At 45.8% G+C, this 12,753-nt stretch overlaps 1 protein-coding gene and 1 long non-coding RNA gene across 3 annotated transcripts in view; one reads left to right on the forward strand and one right to left on the reverse strand.

Annotated features, from left to right (window-relative positions):
• PDE8A (phosphodiesterase 8A) overlaps positions 1-3,242 on the forward strand; it is a 69,615-nt gene extending 66,373 nt beyond the window's left edge. Inside the window, exons 22-23 of the mRNA XM_084869100.1 lie at positions 621-735; positions 2,822-3,242. Coding sequence (XP_084725226.1) covers positions 621-735; position 2,822 — 116 coding nt within the window. The 3' untranslated portion in view covers positions 2,823-3,242. The remainder of the gene's footprint in view (positions 1-620; positions 736-2,821) is intronic.
• Positions 1-12,753, reverse strand: part of LOC311614486 — a 45,754-nt gene that overhangs the window by 30,456 nt on the left and 2,545 nt on the right. The window lies entirely within an intron of this gene.

Here is a 12,753-nt window from a genome sequence, read left to right on the forward strand (position 1 = left end):
GCATTCTGTGCACATCCTCAACTGCCCCCTCCAAGGGGGTGCTACACCCGCTTCAGAGACTTGAGCCGGGGCCACACAGCGAGCAGCAGAGAAACCAGGGTTCACAACTTCGAACGCCGTTTGCTCCCAGCCGCAGGTCCCTGGCAGAGGCACATCCTTTCCCGCAAAGGGCCGTCGGGGGGAGATTTTGCAGCAAAGAGGACCCACTCAGACCCCCTGGGAAGCTGCTCTGCCCGCCCCAGGCCGGCACTCGGGGACGGGCTGCAGGGCAGGCAGATGTGGGCTCAATGCCAGGGGTGGGAGCACCAACAGGAGAGGTTCTCACAGCCTGCTGTCTCCTGGCAACACACAAGGGGGCGCTCTCGATGCTTTGTCCTGACACCCCAGGTACTGATTAGGGTAACTAAGCAGAGGTGCTCCCCGTTTTACTGATCAGAGTGGTCAGCTGAGCGATGCTAGAGGAGCTGCTGCCTGAGTGCAGGGCCTGCCTTTAGTTCCCCTGGGCTCCTCGCGTTCTGCAGGTGCCAGTCCCACCCCTTCCTCCTAACGCGCGCTCCTTAGAAAGCCAGACCTCTAGCTGAGGCTGTGAGAGGACCTCACGTTCCCCTCTGTCTCCTCAGACTTTGTAGACCTACAGGAGCTGCTGCAGCATCTGGACAGAAACTTTAAATACTGGAAAGGACTCGACGAGAGGAACCTGCGGGGCCTCCGACCACCTCCGGAGCTCTATCAATAGTATGTGAAGAACCCTCTTCCTTGTGTTTTTAAAATACATTTTTATTGATCTCAGAGAGATAAAAACATCAATGACAAGAGAATATCATTGATCAGCTGCCTCCTGCACGCCCTACACTGGAGATTGAGCCCACAACCCAGATAGATGCCCCAACCGGGAATCGAACCCATGACCTCCGGTTCATAGGTCGATGCTCAACCACTGGACCTCACAGTTTTATACAGAGTAAGAAAAGGAGGCAGTTGGTAGTCGGTGAGAGCCACATTCTGTAGCCAACATTGATCTCAGACTCACTGGGTTTTGAGTTTGCTGGGCAGAGGGTTCCTACCTTCACCGCTATCACGTTCACCCACATCCTACACCTCTGCCACCTCGATCCTCTCCACTTTCACCAGCAAAGTGTGGACCCGGAACTGAAGGTTGTGGTGAAAAGGGGTGTAGGTGGTAAAGTTGGTTCGGGTCAAGGAGGAGGAGGTGAAATGGTGAATCTCAAGGTGCTGAAAATCATGGTGAAGGTCAAGTCGAAAGCAGCAAAGGTGATGGAGATGAAGGGGTCAAAAGTGGTCAAGGTTGCAATAGAGAAGGGGGTAAGTGGTGAGGTGAAGTGGAAAAGTTCAGTTGAGATGAAATTGAGGGAGTGAAGGTGGTGAAATTAAAATGAGGGTCATGTGGTGACTGCGATGCAGGTGGAGGAGTGGGAAATGAGCGGAAGCTGGTGTTGGTGAAGGCAGAGGTAGTGAATGTGATATTGAAGGTGCAACAGTGAAAGAGGCGGGGAAAGTGGTGCAGGTCAGGGCGGCGAATCTCAAGGCGCAGGCGGAGAAGGTGAACTTTGCAGCAGTGAAGGAGGTGGGTGAAGGGCACTGTGAAAATGCAGGTGGTAAAAATGGCAAGGAGAAGGTGGTATGGTTAAGTTCAAAGTGAGGGGAAAGGTGGCCATGGAGAAGGCAGGGTCAGGAGGAAGGCGGAGCAGTGAAGGAGGTGAGTGAAGATCACGTAGCAGGTGGAAAAGATAAAGTGTGTGAATATGAAGTTCAAAGTGAGGGTGAAGGCACAGGTGGCAAAGGTAGATTGCATGAGGGAAGGAGATGGGTGACGGTTGTGCTGCTCACAGTGAGGGTAAAGATGGTGAAATGGTAAGGAAGGTGGTCATGGGGCAGGGAGGGGTTGAAAGAGAAGGTGAAGTTGATATGCAAAGATGAAGGCAGTAAAAGGTGAAACTTGGGTTAACAGCGGTGGAGTAGGTGGCTGAAGTTCCAAGTGAGGGTGACAACGGTGGAGGTTATGAAAGTGTAAAGGTGACGTGGGTAAAAGATGTGTTGAAGCTGATGAAGTCAGAGTGTGTAGGTGGTCAAGTTGGTTAAGGTGATGGTGTGAAAGTCAGGTGAATGTTGTATCAGTGAAGGTAAAGCAGTTAATTTCAAATTGAGATGAAGGAGGTGACGGGTGCAGGTCAAGGTGAACATAGCCCTGGTGAGGGTGAAGGTGTCGAAATTGAAGGTGAAAGTCAAAGCCAAGAGTGAAGGCTGTGAAGGGGGCGGACAGGTAAAGGTGATGTTCAAGGTTGAGGTGGGTGAAGATGGTCAAGGTGAAAGTTGTGAAGGAACTGAACCCTCTCAAACTTACGTGAAATCCTGCATGTGCAAACAGTTTCTCACAGGGCTCAGCACTGAGAACACCTTATGGCATCCTGACCTTTTTCCACATCATGAAGGTACAGTCACTCACTTCACCCACAGATTTTGAGGAGGATTACTAATATCAATTATTAAAGTGTTTGTTACAACTTCAATATTTTTTAAGAGTTTAAAAATACTTCAAAGCCAACTTTAAATGGTATGATCAAATTTACATTATTCATATCCATTAAATATATAACATACTTATTTTCTTAACAAATTAATCCTCACATGCTAACTGATTTTTAGAGGAAGGGGGAGAGAAAGAGATATCTGCTGGTTGCCTTCCACCCCAACACCTATCAGACCTGCAGCCTTTTGGTGTGGGGATGATGCCACACCCACCAGGGCCCTGCGTGTGAAATCTTATCCGGTTTACGCTAATCAGGAAACCCTGTTTCTGCAGGAGAAGGCTCCTTCTGATGGAAACCGGACCTCTAAACTGCTCTACTCACCCCACGTACTGTGCCAGTGATTCAACAAATTAAAAGAAATTAAATTAAAAGAAATTAAGACTGAACACTTTTTTCATAAAATTTTATTAATGACTTTTCCAGAAGTTTGCCTTATTTTGTAGAGTTTATACCAAATATTGTCATAGAAACATAGTAAACAGAATATTTACTAAATTGACTTTTTTAAACCAATCTGTTTTTATCTTCCATGGTAATTTTAAATTCTAGATATATTTATAAAGGTTCTGTATCTTCACACTTTCAATAAATGTAGTACCATAAAAAAATGATGACATACCCAAAGTACTTATTTCATTTTAAACTTACACTTTTTTCCCCAAGATAAAAATGAAATTAAACTATTTTTAAGAATTCACGTGTCACCTTTTCTTTGGTGTTTTATAAGACTGACAATATTTCATGTTTTTCACCCTCTGAATGAAGAAAATTCCTTTAGTGACAGAAAAGATGAATATGTTGAAAAATTCCCAGAACTACCTTTAATTCACCAAATGGATGTCAAGCACCCTGAAGAGATGACAGCCCTCCCCCCCCCCCCCCCCAGGAGTCTCTCTGGAAAGAAAAGACCCCTTTTTCCTGTCGGTAACTGCAGGCTGAGGTAGAGAGGTCAGAGCAGGCAGCACTAGCTGGAATCTGCACCACATGTGTGAGGAGAGGGGAGGAGCAGTAGAAACTTTAAGGTGAGCCCACATAGTTTACAGAACGGGGAGGTTTCAAATAGACATTCTAGATACGAAGAACATCATCAAAACAAACACACCTTTACAGGTTTAACTGAAGACGAGGTTTTACTAAACAGAGAACCAGTGATCAGGAGGCATGTTTCCAAAAGGGGAGAATTCGTATGGACAGGCACCACCCAAAGGAAACCTAAGAGTCCTTCAGGATTTGACAGGCGTAACTCCTCAGATTTAAAAGGATCAATAAACTAAATCCGCCTGACACACTGAGCTCAGAACATAACCTGAAAGCTGTGAGAAAAGACCTTTGTTCGTTCTACCAACAAAGACTGCCAGGAGACTTCTCCTCTAAATCCTGAAGGAGACGGTCAGCCAGCACTCAGAGAGAATTTCAGCCACGCACGCAGCTCATCACACACAGCCCCTGGGGGGAGAAAGGCCCAAAGATGTATAAAGTGAATCCGGGAAGAAGAGCATGAAGAGATGGGTAAGCACATGGGCAGAGCTAAAAGTACGCTGAGTGGCCAGATTATGATGATCTCTGAGCGCATAATAATCTGGCCACTCGGTGTATATACTGAGTGGGGGAAATAACAGTGACGCAGAATCGGGAGGAGGAGGAGCAGGTACTCAAAGTAGGATAAGCTAAATGTTCAGCTTATCCTAAAAGTTTTGTGTATTATAGATTAGACCTTCAATATGATGGCTTACAAGTTAAGGGAAATTGTTAAAGGACCAAAAATATATGGAATGTAAGCCACTGGAGAGGATGTGGGGAAAAAATCCTCGCGCACCCCGGGCGGACCTGTAAATGGGTACAGTCACCAAGGAAAACAACGTGGAAGCTCTTCAGAAATTAAAAATATAATAACTATGTCCCAGCATCCATTTCTGGGTGATTTATCCCAAGAAATTCAAAACACTAACTTGAAAAGACATAAGTACTTATATGTTCACTGCAGCAGCATTTACAACATGGATGCAACCTCAGTGAGCACGGATGGATGGATGGTAAGAATGATATGTGTGTGTGTGTGTGTGTGTGTACATGAGAGAACAATGCTTGGCCATAAGAAGGAACAAGGCTGCCATTTGCAACAACATGGGTGGACCTAGAGGGTACACGTGGTGAAATAAATCGCACACAGAGAGAGAAACATCACAGAATTTCACTTAACCTGTGGGATCTAAAGAATAAACTCACAGGTGCAGAGAACAAATTGATAGCTGCCAGATGGGAGGAGGGTGGGGGACTAAATGAAGGGGGATTAAAATACAAACTGGAAGGGAATACAATCAATAATATTGTAATAGCCCTGGCCAGTTTGCTCAGTGGGTAGCCGCCCCATGGACTGAAGGGCCGCGGGGCTGGATTCCCAGCTGAGGGCACATACTTCAGTTGCAGGTTCCCCAGTCCTAGTGAGGGCACGTGGGGGAAGCAGCCAGTCGATGTTTCTCACACTGTGTTTTTTTCTCCTCCCTCCTCCTCCCTCCTTCCTTCCACTCTATAAGCCAATGGAAAAAATATCCTCCAACAAGGATTAAAAATAACAATACTGGACTAACTATGGGTGGTGTCGGGTGGGTACCAGACTTCTGAGGGGATGGGATCACATTGAAAGGTACAGAGGTATTTAATCACTCTGAAAGTAATAGCACTTAATGTCAGCCAGTAATTGAAAAAATTTTTAATTTTGTCATGTAGGGCTAAGCTTTGGAGGACCATAGACCACTGTTCTATATGATTTCTCCCTTCCTCCAGACAGATGGTACCTGATTGCCTAGGGCCACTGTTACATTGTAAACCAGCGAGCTGAATAGGGGACACCTCACTAAGCCAGATGTGGAGTCTTGATTATGCCAGCAGACTCAGAAATACTGCTTCCAGAGTCAAAACAATATGGAGGAGGTTTTCTTTTTATACTTTCCTAGGTTCTTTGACTCCCAAATATGGGGTTTTCAGACCTTCAAGTGCCGGGATGAGGGCAGTGCTTAGAGGCTCTCTTGCAGGAAGCCTGTGGCCTTGAGCACACCACCATTCAGGGGACTGGGAGACACCTGTCACGGGAGGCACCAAGGCCAGACTCTCACGTGAGCAGAGATTCGAGCAAGAGTCCTTACAGAAGCCAGAGACAGAATTAACAGGACGAGGGACCACCTGTATTCAGTGGCAAACTTCTAAACAGCAATTTTAACAAGATGGGGTGCCTAAGGTTCACTACAAAATAGGGAGCGACAGCTACTGGACACAGGATTTTATTCGGGGGCGAGGGGATAAAAATGCCCTAAAACGTCATGGGTGATAAATGCACAACCCTATGAACATACTGAAAAATAATGAGCTGTAAATTCTAAACAGTGAACTGTATGTTATGTGAAGTTGTTAAAAAGAAAAAAGAAAAAAAAACGCAATGAAATTGTGGCCTTGGAGTATGGTGACTAGTAGACAGTTGCAAAGTGCTGCCAGTGACCCCAGCCTCCTGGAATCACAAGTGGCTGAACCCAGAACATGGCAGCATGAAGTGCCACACCCCAGAAGCGGCTACAAAAGGCAGGGGTTCATTCCCCAGGACCAATGACCACACACTGGGCACTGAAAATGAATCTATTTCCTCATAGCTGTGGGGCAGGAACTGAAATTAAAGTGTCAACAGGGCCATTCCTTGAAGCTCTGAGGGAGGACCACCCCCTGCCGCTCCCTCAGCCCGTGGCCACTGCCAGCAATCTCCCTCCCCCCCCGGGGGGGCCGTGGTGACACGCCGCCTCACCCGTGGCTGCACCTGTGTCTGACCTCCTCGGGGCCACGAGTCATTGGGGGCTCGCTCTGCTCCGAATCTGGTGGTTTCGTTTCACAATCCCTAACTAGTTACATCTGAAAGACCCTGTTAACACAGCTCACCTGCTGGGGACCCGGGATCTGAACTGTGGGGGGCTCTGTCCAGCCCACTACAGATCACGTATCGATGTCGCTCACACTCTGTTGTTCCTGTCTGCCTGCTCGGATGGAGCAAGCTGCCATAGGTAAGCTGTGCCTGGGGACGCCCACATGGCACGAAGTGAGGCAGCCCCAGCCCGCGGCCACGGGAGCCGAATCCTGCGGCCAGCACCCACACGGCCAGCACCCACACGGATGTGCTGGTCACAGAGAGACCGCAGCTCAGGAGGCACCTGGATTCCAGCCTTAGAAACCCGGAGGCAGGCTCCTACCCACAGACACAGACACAGCGGCAGTAGACACTGTTTTAGCCAGTAAGCTGAGGGTAATCTGTTACATAGGGACAAATAACTAATACCTGTACCACAAATCAGAGCTAAAAAGAGTGAAGAAGACCTATAGATGTCGACTGGCCTGACTCAACTAAGGAAAAGAGGGGAAAGACCCATGTAAACAAAATCAGAAATGAGAGAGAAGTCACCACTTCACAGTTCTACAAAGGATTGTACCAGGATATTATGAAGGACTATTGCCACCAAATTCAGTAAGTTCCTAGAATTATATAACCTTCCTGGTAAAAATCATGAAGAATTGGAATATCTAAATAGACCGATCAGTAGTGAGGAAATTGAAACAACCATCAAAAACCTTCCGAAAAATAAAAGTCCAGGACAAGATGGCTTCACCAGTGAATTCTACCAAACGTTCAAGGAAGATTTAAAACCCATCCTTCTCAAACTCTTCCAAAAATAAAGAAGAGGCAATACTTACTAACACATTCTATGAGGCCAACAAAACCATGATACCAAAACCTGACAAAGACATCACAAAGAGATTACAGACCAATATCTCTGATGAATACAAATGCAAAAACCCTAAAAAAAATTTTTTTTTAAATTACATCACAATCAAGTGGGGTTCATTCCAGGGGCACAAGGATGGTTCATCGTATGCAAATCAATTAACGTAACACACCACATTAACAAAAGTTTAAAACTCTTATCAATAGATGCAGAAAAACATCTGATAAGATACCACAGCTATTTACAATTAAAACACTCAATGAAATAGGAATAGAAGGAAAGTACCTCAACATAAAAAAGGCCAAATATGATAAGCCCTCAGCTAATATCATACTCAATGGTGAAATACTGAAAGCTTTTCCTCTAAAATCAGGAACAAGGTAAGGATGTCCAATCTTATCCCTCTTACTCAACACTAGAGGCCCGGTGCATGAAATTCATGCATGGTGGGGGGAGGGGGGGTGTCCCTCAGCCCAGCCTGCACCCTCTCCAATCTGGGACATCCCTCTCACAATCCAGAACTGCTGGCTCCCAACTGCTCATCTGCCTCAGCCTGAGTGCCCCTAACCACTTCTGCCTGCTAGCCTGTTCACCCCCTAATCACCCCCTACCAGCCTGATCAACACCTAACTGCTCCCCAGCTGGCCCAATTGCCCTTAACTGCCCTCCCCTGCTGGCCTGGTCACCCCTAATTGCCCTCCCCTGCCAGTCTGGTCACCCCTAACTGTCCTCCCCTACAGGCCTGGTCATCCCCAACTGCCTTCTCCTGCAGGCCTGGTCACCCCTAACTGTCCTCCCCTGCTGGCCTGGTCCCCTTCAACTGCCCTCTCCAGCAGGCCTGGGTCCCCCCACCAACTGTCCTCCCCTGCAAGGCCTGATCTCCCTCAACGGCCCTCCACTGCAGGCCTGGTTCCCTCCCAAAGGTCCTCCCCTGCAGGCCTGGTCACTCCCAACTGCTCTCCCCTGCAGCCCTGGGTCCCCCCCAACTGCCCTCCCTTGCTGGCCTGGTTTCCCCCAACTGCCTTCCTCTGCCGGCCTGGTCACCCCTAACTGCCCACAATTGCCCTCCCCTGCAGGCCATCTTGTGTCTGAGAGTGACAGCCAATTTGCATATTACTCTTTTGTTAGAAAGGAGGATAGTGCTGAAGTCCCTGCCAGAGCAATAAGGCAAGAGAAAGAAATACAAGGCATCCTAATAGGGAAGGAAGAGGTATCACTTTCTGGGGATTACATGTATACAGAAAACCCTAAAGACTTCACCAAAAAACTATTAAAAACAAATACAATAAAGTTGCAGGATACAAAATCAATGTGCAAAAATCGATTGCCTTCCTGTATACTAACAATGAAACCCCAGAAAAAGATATGAAAAAACAACAACACAATTCCTTTTGCAATTGCAACCAAAAGAATAAAATACCTAGAAATAAAAAAGAAAATGAAATACCTATATACTGAAAATTACAAATCATTATGAAAAGAGATTGAAAAAGACACAACAACATGGAAAAATACTCCACGTTCATGGATTGGAAGACTCAACAGAGTCAGAATGGCCATATTACCCAAAACTACACAGTGGAACCTCGTTCCTCGAACTTAACACATTCCGGAAGGCTGTTCGAGAAGAGATCTGCTTGAAAACTGAAGCATTTTCTCCCATTAAATATAAGGTAAATTGAATTAATCCATTCCAAACCCCCATATGATTCCGTTTTAACCTTCCTTATATATAGTACACATCTAATGTACTGTCTATAAATAAACATTTCTTTTCTTAAATTTATTAAACCATCTGTACTAACCTTAAAGGAAATTTTCATCTATCACTGTCTCAGAAATGCTATCACCAGCTAACTGCTTCTTTATTTATCCAATCAACAAGTTTTTCTAACTATTCAGTTGCCTGTGATTGTTGTTTTGTGAGCATTTTCACACACCCTTAGCAACATTAGCATGCTGCATGACCTCTTTATGTTTTAAAATTGTGCTTATCACCTATTTCTATTTTGCCAGCAACTTCCAAGACATCTTTTCTGCGAACAACTTGGTTGAGAACTGAATTGTTCGAGATAGGAGATATTCGAGAAATGAAACTACATCAAACTAAAAAAAAACACAAAAAACAAACTACTGCCCAGCATAAGAAATCAACAAATCAAAAAGACAACCAACTGAACAGCAGATATCTGAAATCATTTCAGAAGAATAAAAAATTATTTTCCTTCCAAAATGGTTTTATGAAGGGTGAAGACTCAAGTCTCCTGTAAAATTAACTTTTAAAAACTGAAAATTAAAAATACTTTTATTGTGCTCCATTCAAAAACTGATGGTTTCCAGAGCTTCACATAAGAGTAACCATGAAGAGAAAACAAAACAAAAACACACACACACAAATGAAGAGGAGCAAGCTAACACAAGGATAAAAGAAACTCAGAGTTCCTGAGTAGCTGAAGTAAAAACAGAACAAGATCAGTTAAATAACAACAAAATAAGCTAGCTGTCTAGAAGTCTTTTCTTTTTTTAATCTTCTCCAGAGATTTGTTTTTATTGATTTTCAGAAAGCGAGGAAGGAGGAGAGAGAAACATCGATCGGTTGCCTCTCACACATGCCCTGACCTGGGGTCAAACCCGCAACCTTTTGATGCTCCGACCGACTGTGTGACTGGGTGTCGGAAACCAGCACAAAGTAATGGGAACACTGACTGACTTCACCGGCAAACGGAATGTGAGGAGGGGGGAGAGGATCCAGCACCGTGGTGGAAACGCCGAAGTGCCTGCTTCAACGAGACAGGGGAGGTGGAAGCAACTAGAAGAGGCCTCAGCCCATTTTTAAAATGGCCCGATGGGAGATCGCACACTCACACACACACACACACACACACACATACACACACAGTTACAAATGGCCCGATGGGAGATGACACACTCACACACACACACACACACACACGCACAGTTACAAATGGCCTGATGGGAGATAACACACTCACACACACACACACACACAGTTACAAATGGCCCGATGGGAGATAGCACACACTCACACACACACACACACACACACACTTACAAATGGCCCGATGGGAGATAGCGCACACTCACACACACACACACACAGTTACAAATGGCCAGATGGGAGATAGCGCGCACACACACACACACACAGTTACAATCCACTGATTACATTTCCTTTACTTTTGCAAGAGGAAGAGTAATTTACACTATTTTTTTTTCTACACAGACATCTAGAAAGAGCAGTTTATTCGCTTCCCACACAGCACAACAGCCTCTCAGAGCGGGTGTGTATGTGTGTGTGTGTGTGTGTGTAAATGGAACATGAGATTTTGAGAGAACACTGTTTTATTCATTGTTCCAAAATGCTGCTGACGTCGTAGGAATTAACGATTGCACCGCAAAGAAAACTGCACAGACCTCCTCCTGCCTCCCAAAGCTTACAAACGGGGCGGCAGCACACACCTCGTACGTAAGTACGTACTAAGTCTCACGTCCAGAGGAAGAGATGCTCCCCTACAACTCCAGTAAATGCTTCACCGAACAATAAACCACTGGCACATCCGTTTCCTTCCCCACTCCAAACAGAGTGCAGGCTCCCGAGGGCAAACAGTGGCTCTTAATTAACTACTGTCTCTCAAGCCCCTCGGGAGTAGCCATTAGATACTTAATAAGAATCCTGGAATATAAGAAACGCCCAGCAACCAAAACGGCGGAATGACCAGAACGACGAGACCAGAATGAGGCAGCCCCTCGCCCCAGCCGGCCTCGGCCCCTATCAGGGACCCCCCACCCCAATCAGGGGCATGGCTGGGCTGCAAACTGCCCGCGGCCCCTCGCCCTGGCCAGCCCTGCCCCCAAGCCAGGGCCCCATCAGGGCAGGCCAGCCAGCCCCCACCTGTGCCCTGGGCCTCTCTCCTATATAAAAGAAGGGTAATATGCAAATTGACCCTAACGGCGGAACGACCAGAATGATCACTAGACCAGGCACTATGAGGCGCTGACCACCTTGGTCCCTTTCCCTGGCCACCAGGCTCCAACCGCCCGACGGGGAACAGGGAACTGGAGTGGGTGGCGGTGGGGGTGGGGGTTGGGGCAGCCGAGGAACATGGTCTGATGGCAGGCCGGGCCCGGGGACTGTCCCTGGGCATGAACTCTGTGCACCACGCCTCTAGTTCCTCAGACAATGTGAACACCGGAAGTAATCAAGGGACACTGCTCCTCTCCCTGCACGTATCCCTGTATCTACGCAGAAGAAGAGTGAGATTACCACCTTCTTTTACTTAAGAATATCACTGCCCTTCTCGGGCAAAAAATAAAGATATTTCAGTGAAATCCAGACTGGCTGAAAAAAAACATCTAAAGCTTTTGTGAATTAAAGGACGCTATCCAGAGAGAAAAAGAGCAACACAGCCTTAGGTGGTTTGGCTCAGTGGATAGAGCATCAGCTGCGGACTGAAGGGTCCTGAGTTTGACTCCAGTCAAGGGCACACGCCCGGGTTGCAGGCTCCATCCCCAACGGGGGCTGCGCAGGAGGCAGCCGATCAATGATTCTCTCTCATCATTGATGTTTCTCTCTCTCTCCCTCTCTGAAATCAATAAATACATATTTTTAAAAAGCAACACACAGAATGGCAGAAAATATTTGCAAATCATAGCTGATAAAGAATTGATATCCAGAATATACAAAGAACTCCTATAATTCTACAGCAAAAACACAAACAACCCAATTCAAACATGAGCAAAGGATTTGAACAGATATGTCCCCAAAGAAGATATACACAGGGCCAGTAAATGAACTAAAAGCTTCTCAACATCATTAATCATCCAAGGTAAAGCAAATCAAAACCATGAGATACCACTTCACACCCATAAAGACAGTGATTATTTAAAAAACAAACAGAAAATAATAGCTGTTGACAATTATGTGGAAAAACTGGAACCCTTGTGCATTGCTGACAGAAATGTAAAATATAATAGTACAGCTGCAATGGAAAATGGTATGGCATGTATTCAAAAAATTAAACACAGAACTAACAGATTACAACAACAAAACATCAGTTCTATGAATTTTGGTAAAATCTGTAAGAGCAAGTGAAATTCATTCTTAACAGTACTGTTCAATAACTGACAGAGTTAGGTGTTTTCTTTTTAAAAAAATATATTTTTATTGATTTCAGAGAGAGGAAGGGAGAGGGAGAGAAAGAGAGAGAAACATCAATGATGAGAGAGAACCACCGATTGGCTGCCTCCTGTAACATTAGTTCTGCCAATCCCCACTTAAGGTTACACTAAATTAGTGATTTCGCACCTTTAAAAATATTCTCACCTGTAGTGGTTCTACGCAGACTGTTCAGAGGCCAATTCTTCAATCTTCAAACTTCGCATTGAGCCCTGGATAAACAATTGATCAAGTGCCAAGGAAAACT

The sequence above is a fragment of the Pipistrellus hanaki genome (genome assembly GCF_964339955.1).
Source record: "Pipistrellus hanaki genome assembly, chromosome: 21".
In the NCBI taxonomy this organism is placed as follows: Eukaryota; Metazoa; Chordata; class Mammalia; order Chiroptera; family Vespertilionidae; genus Pipistrellus; species Pipistrellus hanaki.